The following is a 19,183-nucleotide window of genomic DNA, read 5'->3' as shown; positions in this document are numbered from 1 at the left end:
AAAATCAACGATATAATAATTAACGATAATGGTATAACGGTAATAAACAATTTTAAACGCTCAATTTTAAACATTATAATTTTATTACATTTATTAATAAATTATAATATTGTATAATAAATTTATACAATAAATAAAATTTACTCGCGTATACTTATCTTTCGCTTGAAATGATTCATTTTTAACGTTTATCGTTTAAAAAACAAATCAATTATTTCAATTATTATATTTTCAATAATGGAACGGCATCCATGAAGTCCAAGAATAAATTGCGGGAAATTGACTTTTAATTGTTTCTTCGAAACTAAATGCAGTTATCGTTGCTTTATTATTTTCTATGTTTAAACAATTAACAATATTTCGATTTAGCATATTGAAATCGTGAGATCGTTCGTGTGATCGTAAATTATTCATCATAGAAAATTGTTTTTTGCATATATTACAATGATACGATCGATTTCCTGAAAAGAAATCATATATAATTTTTCTTTCTAATTTTTCTTTTCTTTTCTACAATACATAATAATTTATTCTAATTTTAAAAAAAAATCAATAAAATAGTTGCGTATATTTCTTATATCCGATATTCGAACAGATCGAGAAGAAATTGGGTCGGATCGGCTCGGCTCGGCTCGGCTCATATCTCAAAAATATCTGAAGATTTGGGATTTTTTAGGGATTTTTAAAAATATCAAGTTCCTCTAAAATTTTAAGGAACTAAATAACATTTTGTGTCAAATTAAATATATCAAATATGTCAAATTAAAAGGATAGTTCCAAAATTTTCAGGAATTCCATGATATCTAAGAAATGAAAAATTCGAAATTCTTGGGACAAATTCCTGACAATCTACCGACTATCACAAAATATTATAGTTTCGAGAATTGGAGATCCGATCCCGAATCGAGTTCTCGATCCAACCTGACATTTTCGAATTCTCGCATGTTTCTAAAAATAAATATACCTACTTTTTTATTAACTTATTTGTTTATTTTATCGATTTAATTATTATTATTAATCCTTTTTTAATTCATAAAGTGTTAAAAATCTGTGAAAAATTATAAGCACTTGTCGATATTTAATTAATATTAATTACCTATGTGCACTTGCATATGATGATGTAAAGCTCCAAGTTTGCAAAATCCCCGATTACAAACCGAACATCGGATAGGCCAGTTACCACTATGAGAATACCCATGGGTCCTTAAATCACCAGGGGTTGAAAAAGAACGACCACATTCGTTGCATTTATGAGGTTTCTCCTACATATATATATATCACGATTGCAGATTAATAAATTATTATCATTATATTATATTATATAAGTTTTAAATATACCACCTTAATTATCGTTACTTTACGATATATCATTTATAACAAAAAAAAATAACACGATTTAATTATTATATTTATGATGGCATTGCACTTAAAGACATTTCATAATTAAAAGAAATACGTAATAAAATATATATACTAAAAATTATATACTAAGATCATATTCAGATAATTTAAAAAACAATTTTTAATTATTAGATTGTTAATTGTCAAATTGTGTATGGATTGTTAATTATAAAATACATATTTATAAAAATAATGTCATTGCAACATTATATTTTTTTTCTTATTTGAAATTAGAATTTAAATCAATTATTTACTATATATATTTCAACAAGGATATTGGATACTATTTGAAAGATAAAGTAAATTATCGATTCGATTTCTCGCATAATCGATCACCTACTAATTTTACCTATACAAATTGATCCGCACAATTTATTATTATAATTAAACGATCTAATATTACCTTTATATTTTATGCTGTATAAAATGTTGAAAAATATTAACAACTTTAAAATAGCATTTTAATAAAAAACCTTATAATGAGTCATTCGATGATAATATAAATTCGACGAAGCTGTGAAACGTTTCCCGCAAATGAGACATTCGTGTGGTCGTTCTCCCGTATGTATTCTGACGTGTGTATTCAACGAGCTACTTGTACTGAACATTTTTCCACACACAATGCAACCATGTGGTTTTTCACCTATTAATCGTGTATAATTTTATAATTCCATTGTAATTCAATTTTATTTCTATAAAAACTTACTATTACTTTAAATATTTTTAAAAAAGTAACTATACAAATACAAAATAATAAATATAATTATATTCGAATTTGTAAATTGTAAATTGATTGATATCTGACGAATTACTAATTAAATTAATAATAATGAAATTTAATTACATACTAACCTGTATGCGTTCGTAGATGCCTTTTGAGCAAAGACGGTCTGTCAAAGTTTTTGCCACACGTTTGACAAGATAAACAAAATTTTTGAAACTTCGATGAATTTAACAAATTTATTTTCCTTTCAGAACTTCGACAGCTCAAATCTAAAGGCGTTTCTTGCACTATGTTGCACATTGTTTTATTTAATAATAAAATTACGAAACATAAATCACAATTTACTTAAAAATATATTTATATTTCAATAAAGAACGAAACTCATGTTAATTGATATTCTAACAATTTAGGCAATTCGTTCAAAAAATTTAATTCTAACAAACTGGAAAAAATTATTTATTCAATTATGTTTGACTCTTACCAGACATTACAAACTCTTTTTGCAAATTTTCTTTTAATTAAGACGATTTTAAATTTTTTAAATTTCTTTTAATTAGTTAAAAATTCTACAAGATTTAATATTAAAGATAAAAATTCCCGCACTTCACCAAAGAATCCAAACATGAAGAAGGATAAATTTGAATTAGATGCTTACTACCCCAAATAGATGCCACCGATCACAAGTGAGAAAGAGGGTTGTAACTACGAAGGCGCATGTCGAGAGGCGGTATTTTTTTCCGGAGGGCGGAGTTTGATAAATGCATCTTCTTGTAATGTACATCATCATCATGGTACATTATATATAAGTAATTATTTGCAAAAATATAAAATGTACAAAATTGATTATCTTTATTCTTTTTTTTTTTTCTTTTGTAGGTATATTCTATTCTTTAATATCCGTAATTATTTATGAATAATAGATAAATCATAATTAATTTTTTATTACATAATAAATATTTAAATTGAAATGTGTAATGAATAATAACCCAAATATAAATACGGGATTAAATATTTTTTAAATACGTATGAGATAAAAATATATAATATAAAATATATAAAAATAAACTTTTTTTAAAAAGTAAACATTTTATCATATGAAATTTTTACGCTCAAATTAAAGATGATTTGAAAATTTTTAAATATATAGAAAATTAATATATAATGACATTACGAATATAGTATATTAAATAAAAATAATATACTGTCACTCCATATGATTCCTTCTATTATTTTATAGCATAAATCGGTATCAAGAATTTTTAAAATGACACCGCATTATCACATAAAAGTAAAAGTCATGTAAAAATTTACTTGCATATTATTTGCAAATTTACTTATAACAAATTACATTACATTTTCTTCAAATAATTTAAAAAATATTTTTTCGTAATGTCCAATTTCAATAATTACATTTGTTATTTATAATTTTTCTCTGTTAGAATATTCCTTATAAGAAAATATACTATAAGTATTGAAATCGTTTAAATAAATAAATAATTTGGAATACTTAATTATCTTAATAGAACGATACGTATATACGTACAATAATAACGCTATGTCACGATATTGACGATTTTTCACAGTATTCTACAAAAGGTGAGGTAATTTGTTGTATGGCATTGAAATGCCAGACATATTCTGCAACATCACTCCCTCGTTTGTCATCCGAGAGGATATTAACTCTATAGTATCATTGCAAATCGCTTCTTCATCGACCACAATACCAATAATAATATCTCAATTTATATCATGTATATCGAAATATAACCGTGAAAAATCGATTTTTTAGATGTTTCACATTTATTTTAAACTTTAAGGAAATTACGAGAAACTTTTAACTTTTTTTTATAAAATTGGGATAAATTTTAAAAAAATACGAAAAGAGCTATTCAAGATATTTATTTTAACGAATAATATATTACAAATCATTATGTTTTTTTATATGATTATATTATTATTATTAACAAAAATATTTTTTTTCTATTCATATATATATATTTATATGTCTTAAAAATAATTATGCATTTCAATTTATACGCATTAATATTCTTTTATTTAATTGTTGAAAAAAGTAATCATAGATTTATACTGTATCTGATATTTCCATTTTATCATCTTTCGATTTTTGTTCTTCGATTTTAGGATACTTTTCTATATTATCAAATTTACTCTCATCTTCGCTCTCTATATCATTTTTTGAGGTTTTTAAATTTATTGTTTCTGCATTACACGCGGCAGAATGAGCCGCTTGTGCTTGTGGAGAAGTATCAGATTTTAAAATTTCACGCAATGCCATAGTTGCGTATGTAGATGGTTTCAAAGACATTTGTATTATTATGGCTTTGAATCTTCCTTCTGAAAAATTACAAAATATCAGAAATATTAATACATTTTTGATTTGTCTTAATCTTATATATCTATTACATATTAAAAAATTAAATAAAAATATCAATAAAGCGTTATACTTGGATCATCTTTTGGAGGTGATGATTTTCTCATTTCATCGATATCACACATAATAAGATCACTATGCTTCTCTGTATAATGCATAATTTTCCAAGATAAATTTGAAGGAATTTCTAATATTTTTCTATAAGCACCTCCTAAACTATATTTTCTGAAATTAAATAAATATTATAAATTATACAAAATATAGTATTATTAAATATTAGTATTATTAATAAATATTTAAAATTTATCCATAATGACTTATTACTTATTTCTTTGCCTCAAATCGGTAGTTAACCCGTCTTTTGCTAAAAATTCATCGAACCATGGCTTGGCATAAGATGGATATATAACTCTCCAACCAACCTGTGGCATTAATACATCTGCCAAAGTATAATTTGATAAATCATTTTCTTCGAGTACTTTTACCGGTGGTAGATTGCCTATTTCATAAGTTGAAACTTCACTTTGTTTTTCATTCTCATCAATTTTAATACAACATTCTGCAGCATTTGTTATTTCTTTAATTGAAGTATTTGGTGATTTTTCTAAAGTTTTAGTAAATTCCTCGATTTTTACTTTCAAGTTTGATTCGGTATCAAGTTCATTTATTTTTTGATCAAATTCTTCCGCATTAATCTCAGTTATGACTTCATTTTCATTGTCATAAACGAATTGTTCTTCGTTATCATTTTCTTTTACATTATTTTCATATACTAAATCTCCCACTATAGGATTCTTCCCAAATTCTTTTATTCTTCTTGATACCATATGATTCCATACAAAACTTTGATAGGCATGAATATACATTAAACGAGCATTTCTTGGTATTGAATCCAAAGCACCTTGAGGATTACTATTACCACATATACAAAGACCTTTTAAAAGTATAGCCTCTATTTTATCACATCTTTTAATTCTTTTGTATGCAGAACATGCATCTTTAGTTGTTTCGTATATTTTTCTAGCTTCTACTAAATCTTCATCTTGTTCTCCTTCTCTAGGTTTCAAAATTAATTCGATAGCCTGATTCCATTTACCTATTTTTATTAAATTATATAAAAAACAATTACATAAAAAAAACATAAAAAATTAAATTAATAATATATTTAAATAAAGAATAAAATTACTTTGAAGTAAAGCTTTGCCTATTTCATAAGTTGGAATAGCAGCTACAGTACCAAATCTTTGTAAACCATAATAATTTATAAATCCATGATCTCTCAAAGAAATCATTGTTTTTTCAATTTGATCATCTGTTCCATTAACATTTCTCAAAGCAATTCTAAAGCAATTACCATTCAACATGCCTAATTTTAATGATTTTGTTTCAAATTTAAAATTTCCTACATATGCTCCATGTACGTTCTTCGCTGCTTTTAATATATCTGTAGGTGTAACTTTTTTCACGCTAACCCATTGAGTGGTACATGCCCTACGATCTTTTGTTCCAGCATAAGTGAAATTATTTGGCTTCAAATATAAATTCATGGCTAATTGATTTAAAGCATCCATTGTATCCATATTTACTTTATGTAACAAAAAATAACAGTATTTTCCTTTTTTTTTCCAATCTATCCTATCATCTTTTCGAAAATTATGACCTAAGAAGAATATATATGACATTAATATAATATATCTTTTATTAATTATTATATAATATTATTATAAATTAATAATATTACATATATTGATTTAAAGCCAAATATCTAACATACTAGCACTACTATTTTTCTTATTTGGCAAAATCATCATGATTTTTTTATTTTCTTTATCTATAGTTTGACTAATAACATTCTTTATAGTTTTAGCAATTCTATGAATCGCTCTTCGTTGATCTTTATCCATATTTGTTACATCAATTTCTATAATAGATTGATCCGATTCTTTCAATCCCTGTAACTGATCCCAAATTGTATCTGATTGTATAATTTTTTTTAAATCTTCTAGATTCTCATTTTCTTCTCCATCTGATAAAATGTCTTGATTTGTTAATTTAACAATTTGTCCATCAAGAGCAATTTCGTTAACATGAAAATCTGTATATCTTTCTTTGATAACACCAAAAAAACCTTCATTTCCTATAAACTCTGTAATACCAACATCGCATTCTTTTAATCGATTTCCCACTTCCAATTTCTTTCTTTTTCCATCTGATTTCAAGCTTGACCAATTGCGTTTAAATGATTTTTTACCAAAATTATCACTTCGAAATTCTTTAAAAAAAATTCCAATGATAAAAATATCAGTTAATTTCGTAAAAATTAATAATCAAAATTAACTTATTCTTACCATTGTTACATGAATATCTATTTTTTCCATAATAATTAGGCGATCGATAATTTTTTTTGAAATTTTTTTTAAATTTGTCATATTTATTTTCTTGTACAAGTTCTTGTTTAATATCACGATCTTTAAAATTATTATCGGAATTAATATTTTTATTTACCGTTTCAGACATTATATCTAACAATTTTTTTTTGCGAAATTTTTAGAAATTGTTTGTTTATTTCGTAAAAAAAAATTTATTTTAAAAAATTCTTAAACTAATCAATAAGATCAGTAATTCAATGTAAGTGAAATATCCAAGATATATACTTTAAAAATTATTATTTTCAGAATTATAACCTTACGAATAACACATGCTTTAAAGCAGTGTTTCTCAATCAAAGATTTCAAATAATTTTATATAATTTCATATTCTAAAAAAGAAAGTAAAAAAAAGAAATAATATGAAAATACGTACATATTAAGAAAAAAGATTATCATAGAAGTATTATTTATACATATATATATATATATTCATTCAATTGAAATTTATTTAATATAATATAAAAATAATATAAATTGATAAAATTTTAAATGTAATAAATATATATATTTAAAGTAAAAAGTAAATTAAAATTAATTTTATTAAATATTTCATTATAATTAAATCATTTTATTTCACTTATTAATTGTTGTCAATTTATATATAATCAAAATTGGAAAATGCAAATTGTTGCTTCGGTCATTCGATGAGTCGAATATAATATAATAGAAATTGACGTGAAGATAGGCGATGTAGCAATTGTCCAACTAGTATATAATTATTTTTTACTTGTTTAAGATTGCAATTGTAATATATAGCTAACATAAAAAAATAAAAGAAAGATTTGTTAATCTCAACAAATAAGAACAATTTTCAGAAAATCTTGTATTTTATAATTAAAAAATGATTTTAAAAAGTGTAGCATCTCCTAGTATTTTTCATAAGGTTAGACAGTTAGGTAAGTAAAGTATTGAAATATATTTCGATTACTTACTTTTTAATTTACATAATTTCGACTATTTTTGATGACATTCATATAACCTTATTGGCAAAATCTTATTAAATCTTATTATATCTTGCTATATTCAATATATTACGCGAAAATAATATAAAATGTAATTTTAAATAAAGATGTAATTATATCATTAATTCTTTAATTTACGAAAATATAAATTTAATCCAATACTTGAAATTTTTAAAATATTTCTTCTTTAAATAAGTAATGCATTACAATATAATAATATTATTTTTTATTTTTGCAGAATCATTTTCTAAAACTACACTTTTTGCAAATTCGTGTAAATTGTTACAATTTACTAGAAAATCTACTAATTTTGCCATTTTTAAACAATGTTTAAATTCTAGTCTAAATAAAAATGAAAGACAATTACTAAAGGTAATAATTAATAACATTTAATAATTTAATAAATATAAAATTAATATTATCATTATTATATTCAATTTGCACTATCACTAACTTTTATATAATTTATATTTTTAGTTTCCAAGAAATACCATCATTCTAAATACAGAAATAACTCGCAAAGGAAGTTCAACTGCAAGTGATCATGTACGTATGTGGATTTTAGAAAAAATTGCTTCAGCAGCACTTCCAATTGTAATACCTGTTGCTTTAATTATGGAAAATATTATTTGTGATGGTATAATGTCCTTATTAATTGTAATACATATGCATTGGTAATTATTCATCTTTAAAATTTTTTATTATTAATCATACTTTATATTATGATATTTATATGCAATGTTATAATTCATTAATTCAATAATGTACAATGTGTTAATTTATTTATTTATTGAAATTTCAAATAGGGGTCTGGAAGCTATTATTACAGATTATGCTCGTCCTAGAGTTGTTGGACCACTATTACCAAAACTTTTGCATTTTTCATTGATTTTCCTCTCAGCAGTTACATTATGTGGATTATTTTTACTTATAAATAATGGTCCTGGTGTTTCAAAAGCTATTAAAGAAGCTTGGGCTATTGGAAAAGAACCACCTAATGATTCCAACCCTAATGAATAATTTCTTAATATTTTATTAGACAACTTAGATGTTTAGAGAATTTAATTTCTTGTAAATTATTCAGAAATAAATTATATAACTTTAATTAATATATTGTATTACTTAAATAATATTTATGAAAATTTTTATTATTTTAAATAACATAAATTTTATTAACATAATAAACATTAATTATTTTATGTAAATCTAATTTATAAGTAATTATATAATTATATAATTATTTTATATATTAATAAATACATAAAATAATATCTATTATCATAAATTTTATAACAACAGAACAACATTTCTAATTAATTATTCATAAAAATATTTAAAAAATTAATATATAATTATTATTATTAATTTTTATTTATACATATATTCGTAATTTTAGTTTTCTTCCATTTTAGCAACCTTGTCTATAAAAGATGCAAGTTTAATATCTCTTTGTGATAAACCATTTACATCATGAGAAGATAAAGTAATGTTTACTTTATTGTAAACATTAAACCATTCAGGATGATGATTCATTTTTTCTGCTTGCAATGCAACTTTGGTCATAAAACCAAATGCCTACCAATATAAACGTATAAAAGATGAATAATAATTTAATTTTTGATAATATTAAATATTTAATTATAAAAATGCATTCTTAATATGACAGTATACCTGATTGAAGTTTTTGAATAAAAATTCTTTGTAAATAGCATCTCTATCTTGTTGCACAGACCAATTGTTAAATAATAATGGTTTCAAATCTTTCTCTCGTTCTTCTTGAGTAAGTTTTTCCTGAAAAAATTATTGAAAAATATTATACAATTTAACTTGATATAAAATATTTTTTAAATATAATACTGTTAAAATCAAAATAAATTTTACTAAAAAAAGACTAAATTTAAATAATTCATTGTTATTTGGCAAAATTAAAATAATAACAATGAAAAATATTTCGCTTGACATATATCACGATAACGAGAATACGAGATCGATACGATTAGGAATTCGATCGTTTTTTTCATTTTGTTACATATAACAAATTCTGTGTAAATAGAAAATTATATTTATCATTTTAATTCATTAATTACAATTAATCGAAATTTCATTTTTTATCATTTTAATTATAAAAAATTATAAAAAAGTTATTTGTATATGGAAATTTCTTGAAATTTCAACCACTTGTTGTTATGCCCAAAAACAATACAAATTATAATATATAATATATATATTAATAATTTATCTAAACTAATAGAAGAATTCATAAGTAAAATCAACAATAATAATTTGAAAATTTATCAAATAGTTTTAAAATTAATAATCGTGAAATATTGAAAAAAAAATTTTAAAACTTTTTACATATATATATATATACTGAAATAATGATTAAATATTTTATTTTTCATATATTATAAAAAATAAAAATGTATTCTATTTTATGAATATATTATAATAATCTTACCATTTTTCCTTTTTTTAAAATAGGAGTATATATTCCTCTGTGACCAAAAATATGGAATATTTTTTCCCGAGGAAGGGAAAATATCATTTCCCCACCATTCATAAATCGCATGCGCATAAGAATCGACATAGATTAATGTATGTATACTTTCTTTTTTTTTTTTAATTATATCGAAAAACTTTATTATAAAATAAATATCTTATTATTATATAATAAGTTATTATTAAAAATTTTTTTATAAAAAATATCAAATATAATTTTATCAAGTTTTTCTATTATATATGATAATAATACATATATTTATATAATTTCAGTATTATATATTTTAATAAGATATTAATATAATTTTTGAATTTTTATTTCCTTTTATAATATAATTTTTTGAAATTCTGTGAAATTCAAAAAAACAAAATTATATTTTATTTTAACATAACATTAACATAACCTTATCAATGAATTTTATTTTGAATTAAGAAAAAATATGATATATATATATATATATATATATATATATACTTATAATATTATCGTAACGTGTTAATTCTTTTTAATTCTTAATAATTTTAAGATTAAGATTATATATTATATAATTTTTATAATTTTTTTTCAAAAATCACTAAACGAATTAATGTATATGTACAAACATACATATATATATATATATTATTTACAAAGAATCTCTATTCAGTTTTAGAAAAAAGCGGTTTATTTGAAATATATTATTGTTGAAATTTATTTTTGTAAATTTTTTATTTTATTTATTAAAAATTATATAATTAAGCTCAATAAATTTACGCATAAGTTCAATTGTCGTTCGATGAATCAATGAATCTTATTTCATTTATTGTATCGTGTCAGTTTCGAAGCAATCCATGACCGAGTAACAGACTACAGTTCAGATTTACTCTCTCCTGTCACGGATATTCAGTCTTTAACTATCTTTCTACCATCGTCTATAACCTGCAATGCAATGTTGTTAACATGTATTATATATTTGTGCAATATATTTTCAGATTGGAGTGCATTCTAGAGCTACACACGTTATCTTACTCGTGGATGAAAAATAAAATTGCGCAGCCCTTTCGCTCAGATGTTGGAATATCTAGATGCTACCGTTTCTTCCACCATCCTCTGTATCTTTCACATAATTTAATAATTTAATTAAGTTTGATAGTGACAAGAAGTGGACGATCAAGATATACATAAATTGAGGTTAAAACAATACAAAAAATTGACATTAAATTGCATCAATGAATTGATGATTTTGAACGCAGAAATTTTTTAAATTCTGTATATCACGTATATAATCTGTATATCACGTCGTAGAAATATAAACGAAATGTTTATACATATAATGGAAAATTCAGATATCAAAATCACATATTGTAATATAAGAATTTTAGGAAGAAAATAAAAATAATCTTGTAAAAAAATTTTGTATTTTTGAAAATATTAGAAATATTTTTGTCATCTTCTTTTGAATTATGTTCTCTTAATAAAAAATTGCAAAATTTAGATAAAAATTTTTAATATCAAAGGTTTATAGAAAAATTTCATGTGTTACTTTTTTCTAACCATATCTCATAAAACAAAATTATAATATTTAATGTACATGAATCATATGTGTACATAATTTATAAAACATGAATCTCTGTTATTACAATTATAAATATTTTGCGTATAAATTCTTTTTAGGATATATTTTTCTAACACAAAATCGAAATTTTTGTTTAATTTTACAATTTTGTACCAAGAGATATTATATACATATAATTGAAAAAGAAATGAGATAGTAACCTGTTTTATATATTCTTTTATATTTTTTAAACATTCCAAAACATTACAAAACTATATAATATAAAACACACACACACATGTACACACACAAAATATAAAAATATATACGTTATAAAATTTGAAAATATGATATAGAGAAAAAAAAATATATATAAATATCTTTATGGAACATGTATACGATATATAAAAAAACAAAATATGAAAAATAATACATAAAATTATATAAATGTTCATAACCTAACTTAAAAAAATAATATATTTATATTGAAACATTTATTTATTTATATATAGCATATTTTACATATACAATATATTTCTCAAGTATATTTACTTTTCCCGAGAATATTTTTTCTTTATTATTTCTTCTTCTGCGGTATTCCGAATTATATGATAAAATCTTTAAATAATAATTAATATCCTATCCTAATTCCTTTCTCTAATTCTGTAAATTTCTAACGAAGAATAAAGATCGAAAAAAGGAGATCAGCACCATCTCGCGTTTGAATCTTCTTCTCTATTTATGACATCACGAATACCTCCTTACGTATTCTATGTTCCTATTAACGAATCGAAGCTTCCAGGATCCAAACGCGAGATGGCGCTGATCTTTGCTTTATAGGCTAAATGTATTGTAAATATAATTCCGTAAATATTTTACAGGATCAAAAGAAAGAATCGTATATTATAATTCTATAATATTTAGATATAAGTAAGTACTTGTTAAAATGGGCATTTATATCGAAAAACAATTTGAATCCGAATATTTATATATATATTCTGTAACAAGAAACTCGTAAAGTAAGTAATAATTAATATTATAAATAGCTTAGTAGGATTTCATAAACAATGATATGCAATCTATCAACATATCTATCAAAAAATATAAATCACACGTGATTCTATTAAAAAAAAATAATTTGATATCTAAAAAAAAAAAAGTAATTTTAAAATAGCAATCCAATCATTTACTTATTATTATAAGTAAATATCATAGAAGAATAATATCCAAATATAAATGCGATTTATTATATATATATTTTTAGTTAATGTAATGAATTCCACGACATATTTTTAAATATATTCATACACATATTGTTAAACATATTCTTAAATACACTATATACATTGTTATAATACGTAGCATTATTTCATTTTTGTTAAAGTTATGCGAATGAAGATGTTATACTGAATCAATACAAAATGTAAATATGTACGTGATATGATTATCATTGCTTATCATCAAGAAAATCAAGGATTTTTCGTTTTCCGTAAATATAAAATATATTAATTCAACAACCACAATGGATTTTATATGTATATAATGGATTTGATATGTTTTACATATCAGAGAAATCTGCAAATTACTTCATTTATATATATATATATATATAGAGAGAGAGAGAGAGAGAGAGAGAGAGAGAGAGAGATCATTTTTTATTACACTTATTATTACTTTTCTTTTTCACTGTCTCATTAAAATGATATGAATGATATATATTATGTAAGTAATCAAACAATATAAAATAATCTTATTGTTTAATAATAAATCTTCGAATCAACATCATGATTCATAGATGATAATTTTAATGATATTTATATTTGGCATCATTATTGATAATATTGATAATATCGTGCAATATCTTTTAAATTTATAATAGGTATCGAATCTAATAAAAGAACCACTTGATATGAATGAAAATTTTAATGAAAAATAAAATGAAGAAAACGATCAATTTGCCTTATCCAACGATATAAAGATTTTGGTAAGTAAGAATGATTTCTTAGATATCTTATAATATTAGCAATTACGAAAAAAAATGATCGAAAAATCATCGAAAAATAAATTAACAGTATTAAATCTATGGAAATGAGTGAATAGGAAAAATGAAGGATAATAATAATGATATGTATTTTATATCGAAAATGAAAATTATAACAAGGATGAAAATGAAAATAATAAATAAAATGATAATGAAAATGTAATTATAATGAAAATGATAATGATGAAGATGTGATTATGAACGGAATGACAAGGATGATGAGACCGGTGATGATTGGGATAACGAAGATGATATTGATAGTGATAGTGGCAATGACGGTAATAATAACAATGACAATAACGATGAAAATCATATACATATCAATATAAATATACAATATTAATGTTAAAAATTTGATTTACAGTTATGGTACTGGAAACAGTTGATAATGACAAAAAAAGTATAATAAAAAATGCAAAGTCTGATGTGTCATAATCGCATAGTTTGAGAGTGATTGATCGATCGTTTAATTTGGAAGATTTTGCCAAAGCGTTTAACTGTGCGATAGATAGTTTTATGAATTCTAAAAAATATATATATATATATAATATATGTAATGTAATTATTTATATTATAATTACAATTATACGAGAATAATTTAAAATTTACAGAATTTTTTAATAGATTTTTAATCACGATTTTAACGACGTAATTTTCTCAGGAAAATAAAATACATATATGATAAAATTTGAAAATTATTTTCATATAAACAATTTCTTTAAAATCTTGTTAAATAATTTGTATTTAAATAATTTTACATTTATGTTACTTAAATAAAATCCAACACGCAACGTAAAATTAAAATATCATTAATGCAAGTACATATTTACATAATTTCAATCTTTTTTCAATGCTCAAACTATTTTTAAATTTAGAATTTAATTAGATATTATAATTCATCGAATCTAACTGTATGTTTTTCCTTTAACAGTCTGTATATATATATATATATATATATATATATATATATATATAATATATATAATACACAATATTCTTTCTATAATGTTATTTCGTTTCCAACGCATGTAAAAAGATTTTTTAAAAAGATTTTTCTCTTATCTAAAATGCGTTGAAGAAAAGTATGTAATTATTAATTTTAAAAATTATAAAATTATTTTGAAAATGAAAATGTTGAGAAAATGTGATGAGGAATAATAAGAAGAGAATAGATACGACAAAAGAGAATCGACAAGATTCTTAAGGACAGCGGCGCGTTAACCGGTAATAAGCGATCCCGATCGCGTTATATATGAAAAGTATGAGCGCATTGCATCGTTAACGGCGCGAATGTTGCAATTCAGCGAGACAGTTGTAGATCGATGTAGGGACAGTAAATTAGATCGGGCAAAAGAACATTACCTAACTGTAGCACGAGCGCTCATCTTCGGACACAACAACACAGGCCTCCACAACACTTTCACAGATCAAATAGAGAAGTGGTGAAACTTCTCGATTATATACCGGTACATCGAATCGTCGGTATATGTATATCGCGTTTGCTCACTCAGAGAAAGCACGCTCTGATTCATCGGAATAAATGGCCACAGTTTAGAACGGATCGCATCCCATTATAACATGCCGTCTATCCACCGATAAACTATCACTCTCGTTTCGATCGATCGTGATAGCTTGATAACGTATTTTGAATTGCTAAATTTGTAAACGTGCGATCTGTCCTTTTAGACTATCATGCCGCGCCACGGATATGTTTCTCTATTTGTTGCATAACCGATCATTCAAGTTGCATAAATAACAGGAACAGGGGTTGAATTATTCGCGAACGACACGAATGTTTCGCGTTACGATGTACCAGTGTACGTGGAAATGTATATCTTAGTTTTTTCCATCTCTGAATTTTAAACAAATTATCGAGTGAGAACATTTTTGGAACATTTTGTTAACGAGATCGCAATAATTTTTGATCAAATGAAATTAATCTTGCGAAATCGTAAGAGAAAGATATCGAGATAATTACTTAGTTATCGGAATCTCCTCAATTGTGATATATCATATATTTCGATATATATACGATATATTATCGTATATCGTATATCTCTTCCCATCCGTATACATATATCTGTATTTCTTCGATGTATTTCTTTATCCCTTACTTCTTCCTTCTCCTCGTTATCTTTCATTCGTTACCATTCCTATTTCACACTCCCCTCATTTCAATATTTCTCAATTGACAATTAATCATCGTTATTTTTTTTATCCATGAATAATATCTTGCATATATAGGATACATAGAGGAATACATAGAGATGTAAATATAATAATTTTGAGTGAGTGAAAATTTTGAGACAAGATGAAAAAACACCGGTGAAATAAGATCCTCGTATAAAAGTAAAAGCGAAGAAAAAAATTAACTAGGATATGATTTAATAATCACGACGGGATATAACTCGTTAACGTTCGTAACATCGTAAGTAAGAAGAAAGAAGAATCGGGCGGCATACGTAGCGTAGCGAGCAATTGCTTTGCGTAATGCTTATCTCCGAAACTAATTTGCCATCTTTCTTCGTTGATGCGCTACCACTTGTCCACTGGATAATCATCGAAAAAAATTATTAAGCAAGTTTCTCAAGTTTATTAATTCAACCATTCGTCGCTTCGTTTATCTTTGTTCGCGTTTATTTATTTATTTATTTTTTTTTTTTTTTTAATTTCGAAATAAGGCACGATAAGTAACACGATAAGATGGAACGCGTTCATAATACGTTTTTAACGAGAAATCGTATTAATCGTATCGATTCCATTCGATCACGAGAAGATAAGTGTCTTTGTGATCTTATTCTTATCGTTTGATCGAATTCCGTGAGTAAATTTCGAACGATGCGATCTATCAACGCCAGCATGGCATCCGTTTTATCAAATGTAAAAACAGTTGGCCTCCTCCCCCCTCGCCCCCCTCCCCCGATCATTTATTAAATAAGTGAACAGTCGGTTGGCACCGTCGTTGGTTGCGCGATGCGATTTATGCACGAACAGAGAGGATTCCTCCGAGTAACGGCCGAAACCGTGGCCGATGTAGCTATAATAAAACGGACACGGCCGTGATACAATCGAAACTGTTTTAAACCGATTAAGACGAATTTCAGGATTCGCCAACACCATAAATCCTCCGATCGTAAAAATCTTAGATACCCGACGCGCTATCTTACTCGTGTACGATGAGGTGCTGATACAATAAACCCGTGACGCAATCTTGCATAATGTATCCCTATCTTAACCAACATCCCACGTTGCCACCACCTGTATTCAGCACGAGTTCACCGATTGCACAAACTTTCTGCATCCAGGATATGAGCGTGTGTACACGTTGGACAGTTGAATTCGTATATTCGCGTCCCCTGCTAATTTCAATTCCATATAATTTTATTTACATTACCTGAATAATTAAACCGATCAAGCTTTGATTTAATTTTTTTCAATGGATCATACACCTCGATCGTAAATCGAGATTAGAGATCTTTCAATCACAAGAATCGGAAGCACAAGTCTCGAAGGATTTATTTCCGATCATTTATTTGTAAAATTTTCATATTTCAACATTCAAATTTCATTTTTTTCATATATCTTTCTTCTATGCATGGATGTAATATGGAAGTTTATCCCTTTTTTATTTCTATTTTTTTATAATAACGATTCTTGTAATATAATTTCTTTAAATATGAAACTGAATTAAAAATACGATAATTTTACGTATTCGATTAAAATTCGATTAAAATCGATTTTGGATGATTAAATTGCTGAAAACTGATTCGTACAATTTGATCGATATCGATACAATATCGTGTTGAATCATTTTCATTTGTGCGGCCATAAGTGTATGGTAAAAGATACGATTAAGATGCATGAATTCGATCGGTCGATCAGAATTCGCGTATGTGCATTTTAAGCAGCGATGTTCTTAACCCCTTCGTGTTTCAATGACGTGCACTTTGTAAAAACGCATGGGAAAGTCTCGGTGACTGAAAGCACGACGCGTCGCGTCGCTTCGTTGCCTTAACCGCATGGGACATAATAGGTTTAATTGCCATCTCTCCTTTTCAAGTTTTCCCTACGCGATGAATTACGCGATCTAACTTTTTATACAATCTTTCGTTTTATATATAGATATTCGTGAACATAGATGGATTCTTCTTTCTTTTTTTCCTCGTTTCTTCTTCTCGTTTCGATCGTGAAAAAAATGACCTAAAGATCTTCGTCAAACCCATTTGTGAAAACGAAGAAACAAACTTGAACAATATGTAACGTAATCGTGTATAAATTTTACACGATTGAACATCCAACATGCGAATAAAATCTATTACTCGTTTATTGAATTCTCTCCACATTTTTTCAGAACGATTACGACTCGAAGCGAAAAATTTAATAAAATTGATTTTTCCCTTTATCGGTTGTTATATTTGTCACGATTAATTTTATCTTTCGCGATCTAAATGCTCGATCGAGCGGTAAGAGTAATAGCTCATCGGTGTAAAAAGAAAAAAAAGAAAAAAAAGAAGAAGAAAGAAAAAAAAGAAACGATGCGAACATAAAGCGAACGTTAATGGACCAACCCGTTATGGCAATCCGTTATTGCGAAATCGAAAGTAGGAGGAAAGTGTATTATTACGCGATGTAAAAATTGGTCTGTATCAAACCCATCGGGCGTTACTTATCTATCTATCGATTGCGAAATTAGATTGATGATCGCGAAGAACGCGACGCATCCTTTCGGATACCCGAAGGAGAGATTGACAAAACTCTTTCCCGAAATTCTCGACTCCCGATATTCGTGTTTCGTCATCGATTAAATTCCCATTTTATCCTCGAGGCAAAAATATAAGTCAAAAAACCGACTTTTTGACTCATCAACGACGAATCACGAGAGATTCGTAACGATTTATAATTATATCGTTTAAGCGGATCGTTCGGTTTCGTTTTTTCAATCTTTCCGAATACTTATTGCGATATATTGATCGCTGGATAATATCATCATATATGTAACAAGTATATAAATAAGAAGATGTTTCGTTACATGTTGCATAATCGAAACGCAATTTATACGCGAGGACGCGGTTGCACCCCAACTTCGATACCTCAGCTTCGCGCTTGGACGCTTAAAAAAGATTCGAATTTACCGGATAATTAATCAGCGAGCAAAACCGTCCGATCAATCATCGTTCCTTACCACGCGTTAAACAACGCG

The 19,183-nt window shown here is 25.4% G+C and overlaps 4 protein-coding genes and 2 long non-coding RNA genes across 7 annotated transcripts; 3 read left to right on the top strand and 3 right to left on the bottom strand.

Annotated features, from left to right (window-relative positions):
- Window positions 1–64: 64 nt before the first annotated feature.
- Window positions 65–2,902, bottom strand: LOC100872321 (uncharacterized). 2 transcript variants are annotated; one of them, XM_086907066.1, is made up of 5 exons: window positions 2,607–2,902; window positions 2,254–2,412; window positions 1,875–2,044; window positions 1,097–1,262; window positions 65–461 (listed from the first exon to the last, which is right to left on the bottom strand). In XM_086907066.1, the coding sequence occupies exons 1-5, from the start codon at window positions 2,611–2,613 to the stop codon at window positions 232–234; spliced, it is 732 nt and encodes a 243-aa protein (XP_086763192.1). In that variant the 5' UTR covers window positions 2,614–2,902; the 3' UTR covers window positions 65–231. The 2 variants fall into 2 exon arrangements, with proteins under 2 accessions (XP_086763192.1, XP_086763191.1); XM_086907065.1 differs by lacking the exon at window positions 2,607–2,902 and having other exon boundaries at window positions 2,254–2,425.
- Window positions 2,903–4,009: 1,107 nt separating this feature from the next.
- On the bottom strand, window positions 4,010–7,239 carry Pus7 (pseudouridine synthase 7). The gene is made up of 6 exons (XM_012488761.3): window positions 6,866–7,239; window positions 6,292–6,789; window positions 5,704–6,177; window positions 4,842–5,613; window positions 4,591–4,742; window positions 4,010–4,480 (listed from the first exon to the last, which is right to left on the bottom strand). Exons 1-6 carry the CDS (start codon window positions 7,032–7,034, stop codon window positions 4,209–4,211), a joined length of 2,337 nt encoding a protein of 778 aa, XP_012344215.2. The 5' UTR covers window positions 7,035–7,239; the 3' UTR covers window positions 4,010–4,208.
- SdhD (succinate dehydrogenase, subunit D) lies at window positions 7,228–9,017 on the top strand. Its single transcript, XM_003690085.4, has 4 exons — window positions 7,228–7,842; window positions 8,147–8,280; window positions 8,386–8,582; window positions 8,715–9,017. The coding sequence occupies exons 1-4, from the start codon at window positions 7,788–7,790 to the stop codon at window positions 8,926–8,928; spliced, it is 600 nt and encodes a 199-aa protein (XP_003690133.1). The 5' UTR covers window positions 7,228–7,787; the 3' UTR covers window positions 8,929–9,017.
- Window positions 9,018–9,035: 18 nt separating this feature from the next.
- On the bottom strand, window positions 9,036–10,497 carry Pcd (pterin-4a-carbinolamine dehydratase). The gene is made up of 3 exons (XM_012488779.3): window positions 10,367–10,497; window positions 9,580–9,699; window positions 9,036–9,483 (listed from the first exon to the last, which is right to left on the bottom strand). The coding sequence occupies exons 1-3, from the start codon at window positions 10,493–10,495 to the stop codon at window positions 9,301–9,303; spliced, it is 432 nt and encodes a 143-aa protein (XP_012344233.1). The 5' UTR covers window positions 10,496–10,497; the 3' UTR covers window positions 9,036–9,300.
- On the top strand, window positions 10,376–11,799 carry LOC116414664 (uncharacterized). Its single transcript, XR_004225198.2, has 2 exons — window positions 10,376–10,503; window positions 11,380–11,799. It is a non-coding gene; the product is annotated as an uncharacterized LOC116414664 (long non-coding RNA).
- A 928-nt stretch (window positions 11,800–12,727) lies between these two features.
- LOC116415414 (uncharacterized) lies at window positions 12,728–14,781 on the top strand. Its single transcript, XR_015291750.1, has 5 exons — window positions 12,728–12,961; window positions 13,327–13,664; window positions 13,822–13,926; window positions 14,015–14,261; window positions 14,348–14,781. It is a non-coding gene; the product is annotated as an uncharacterized LOC116415414 (long non-coding RNA).
- Window positions 14,782–19,183: the final 4,402 nt, after the last annotated feature.

The sequence above is a fragment of the Apis florea genome, unplaced genomic scaffold (assembly GCF_048593485.1).
Source record: "Apis florea isolate Af1SG1 unplaced genomic scaffold, ASM4859348v1 contig_24_pilon, whole genome shotgun sequence".
Taxonomy (NCBI): Eukaryota; Metazoa; Arthropoda; class Insecta; order Hymenoptera; family Apidae; genus Apis; species Apis florea.
The sequence above is the reverse complement of the archived record's forward strand: the minus strand, read 5'-3'. Positions and strand labels throughout refer to the sequence as shown.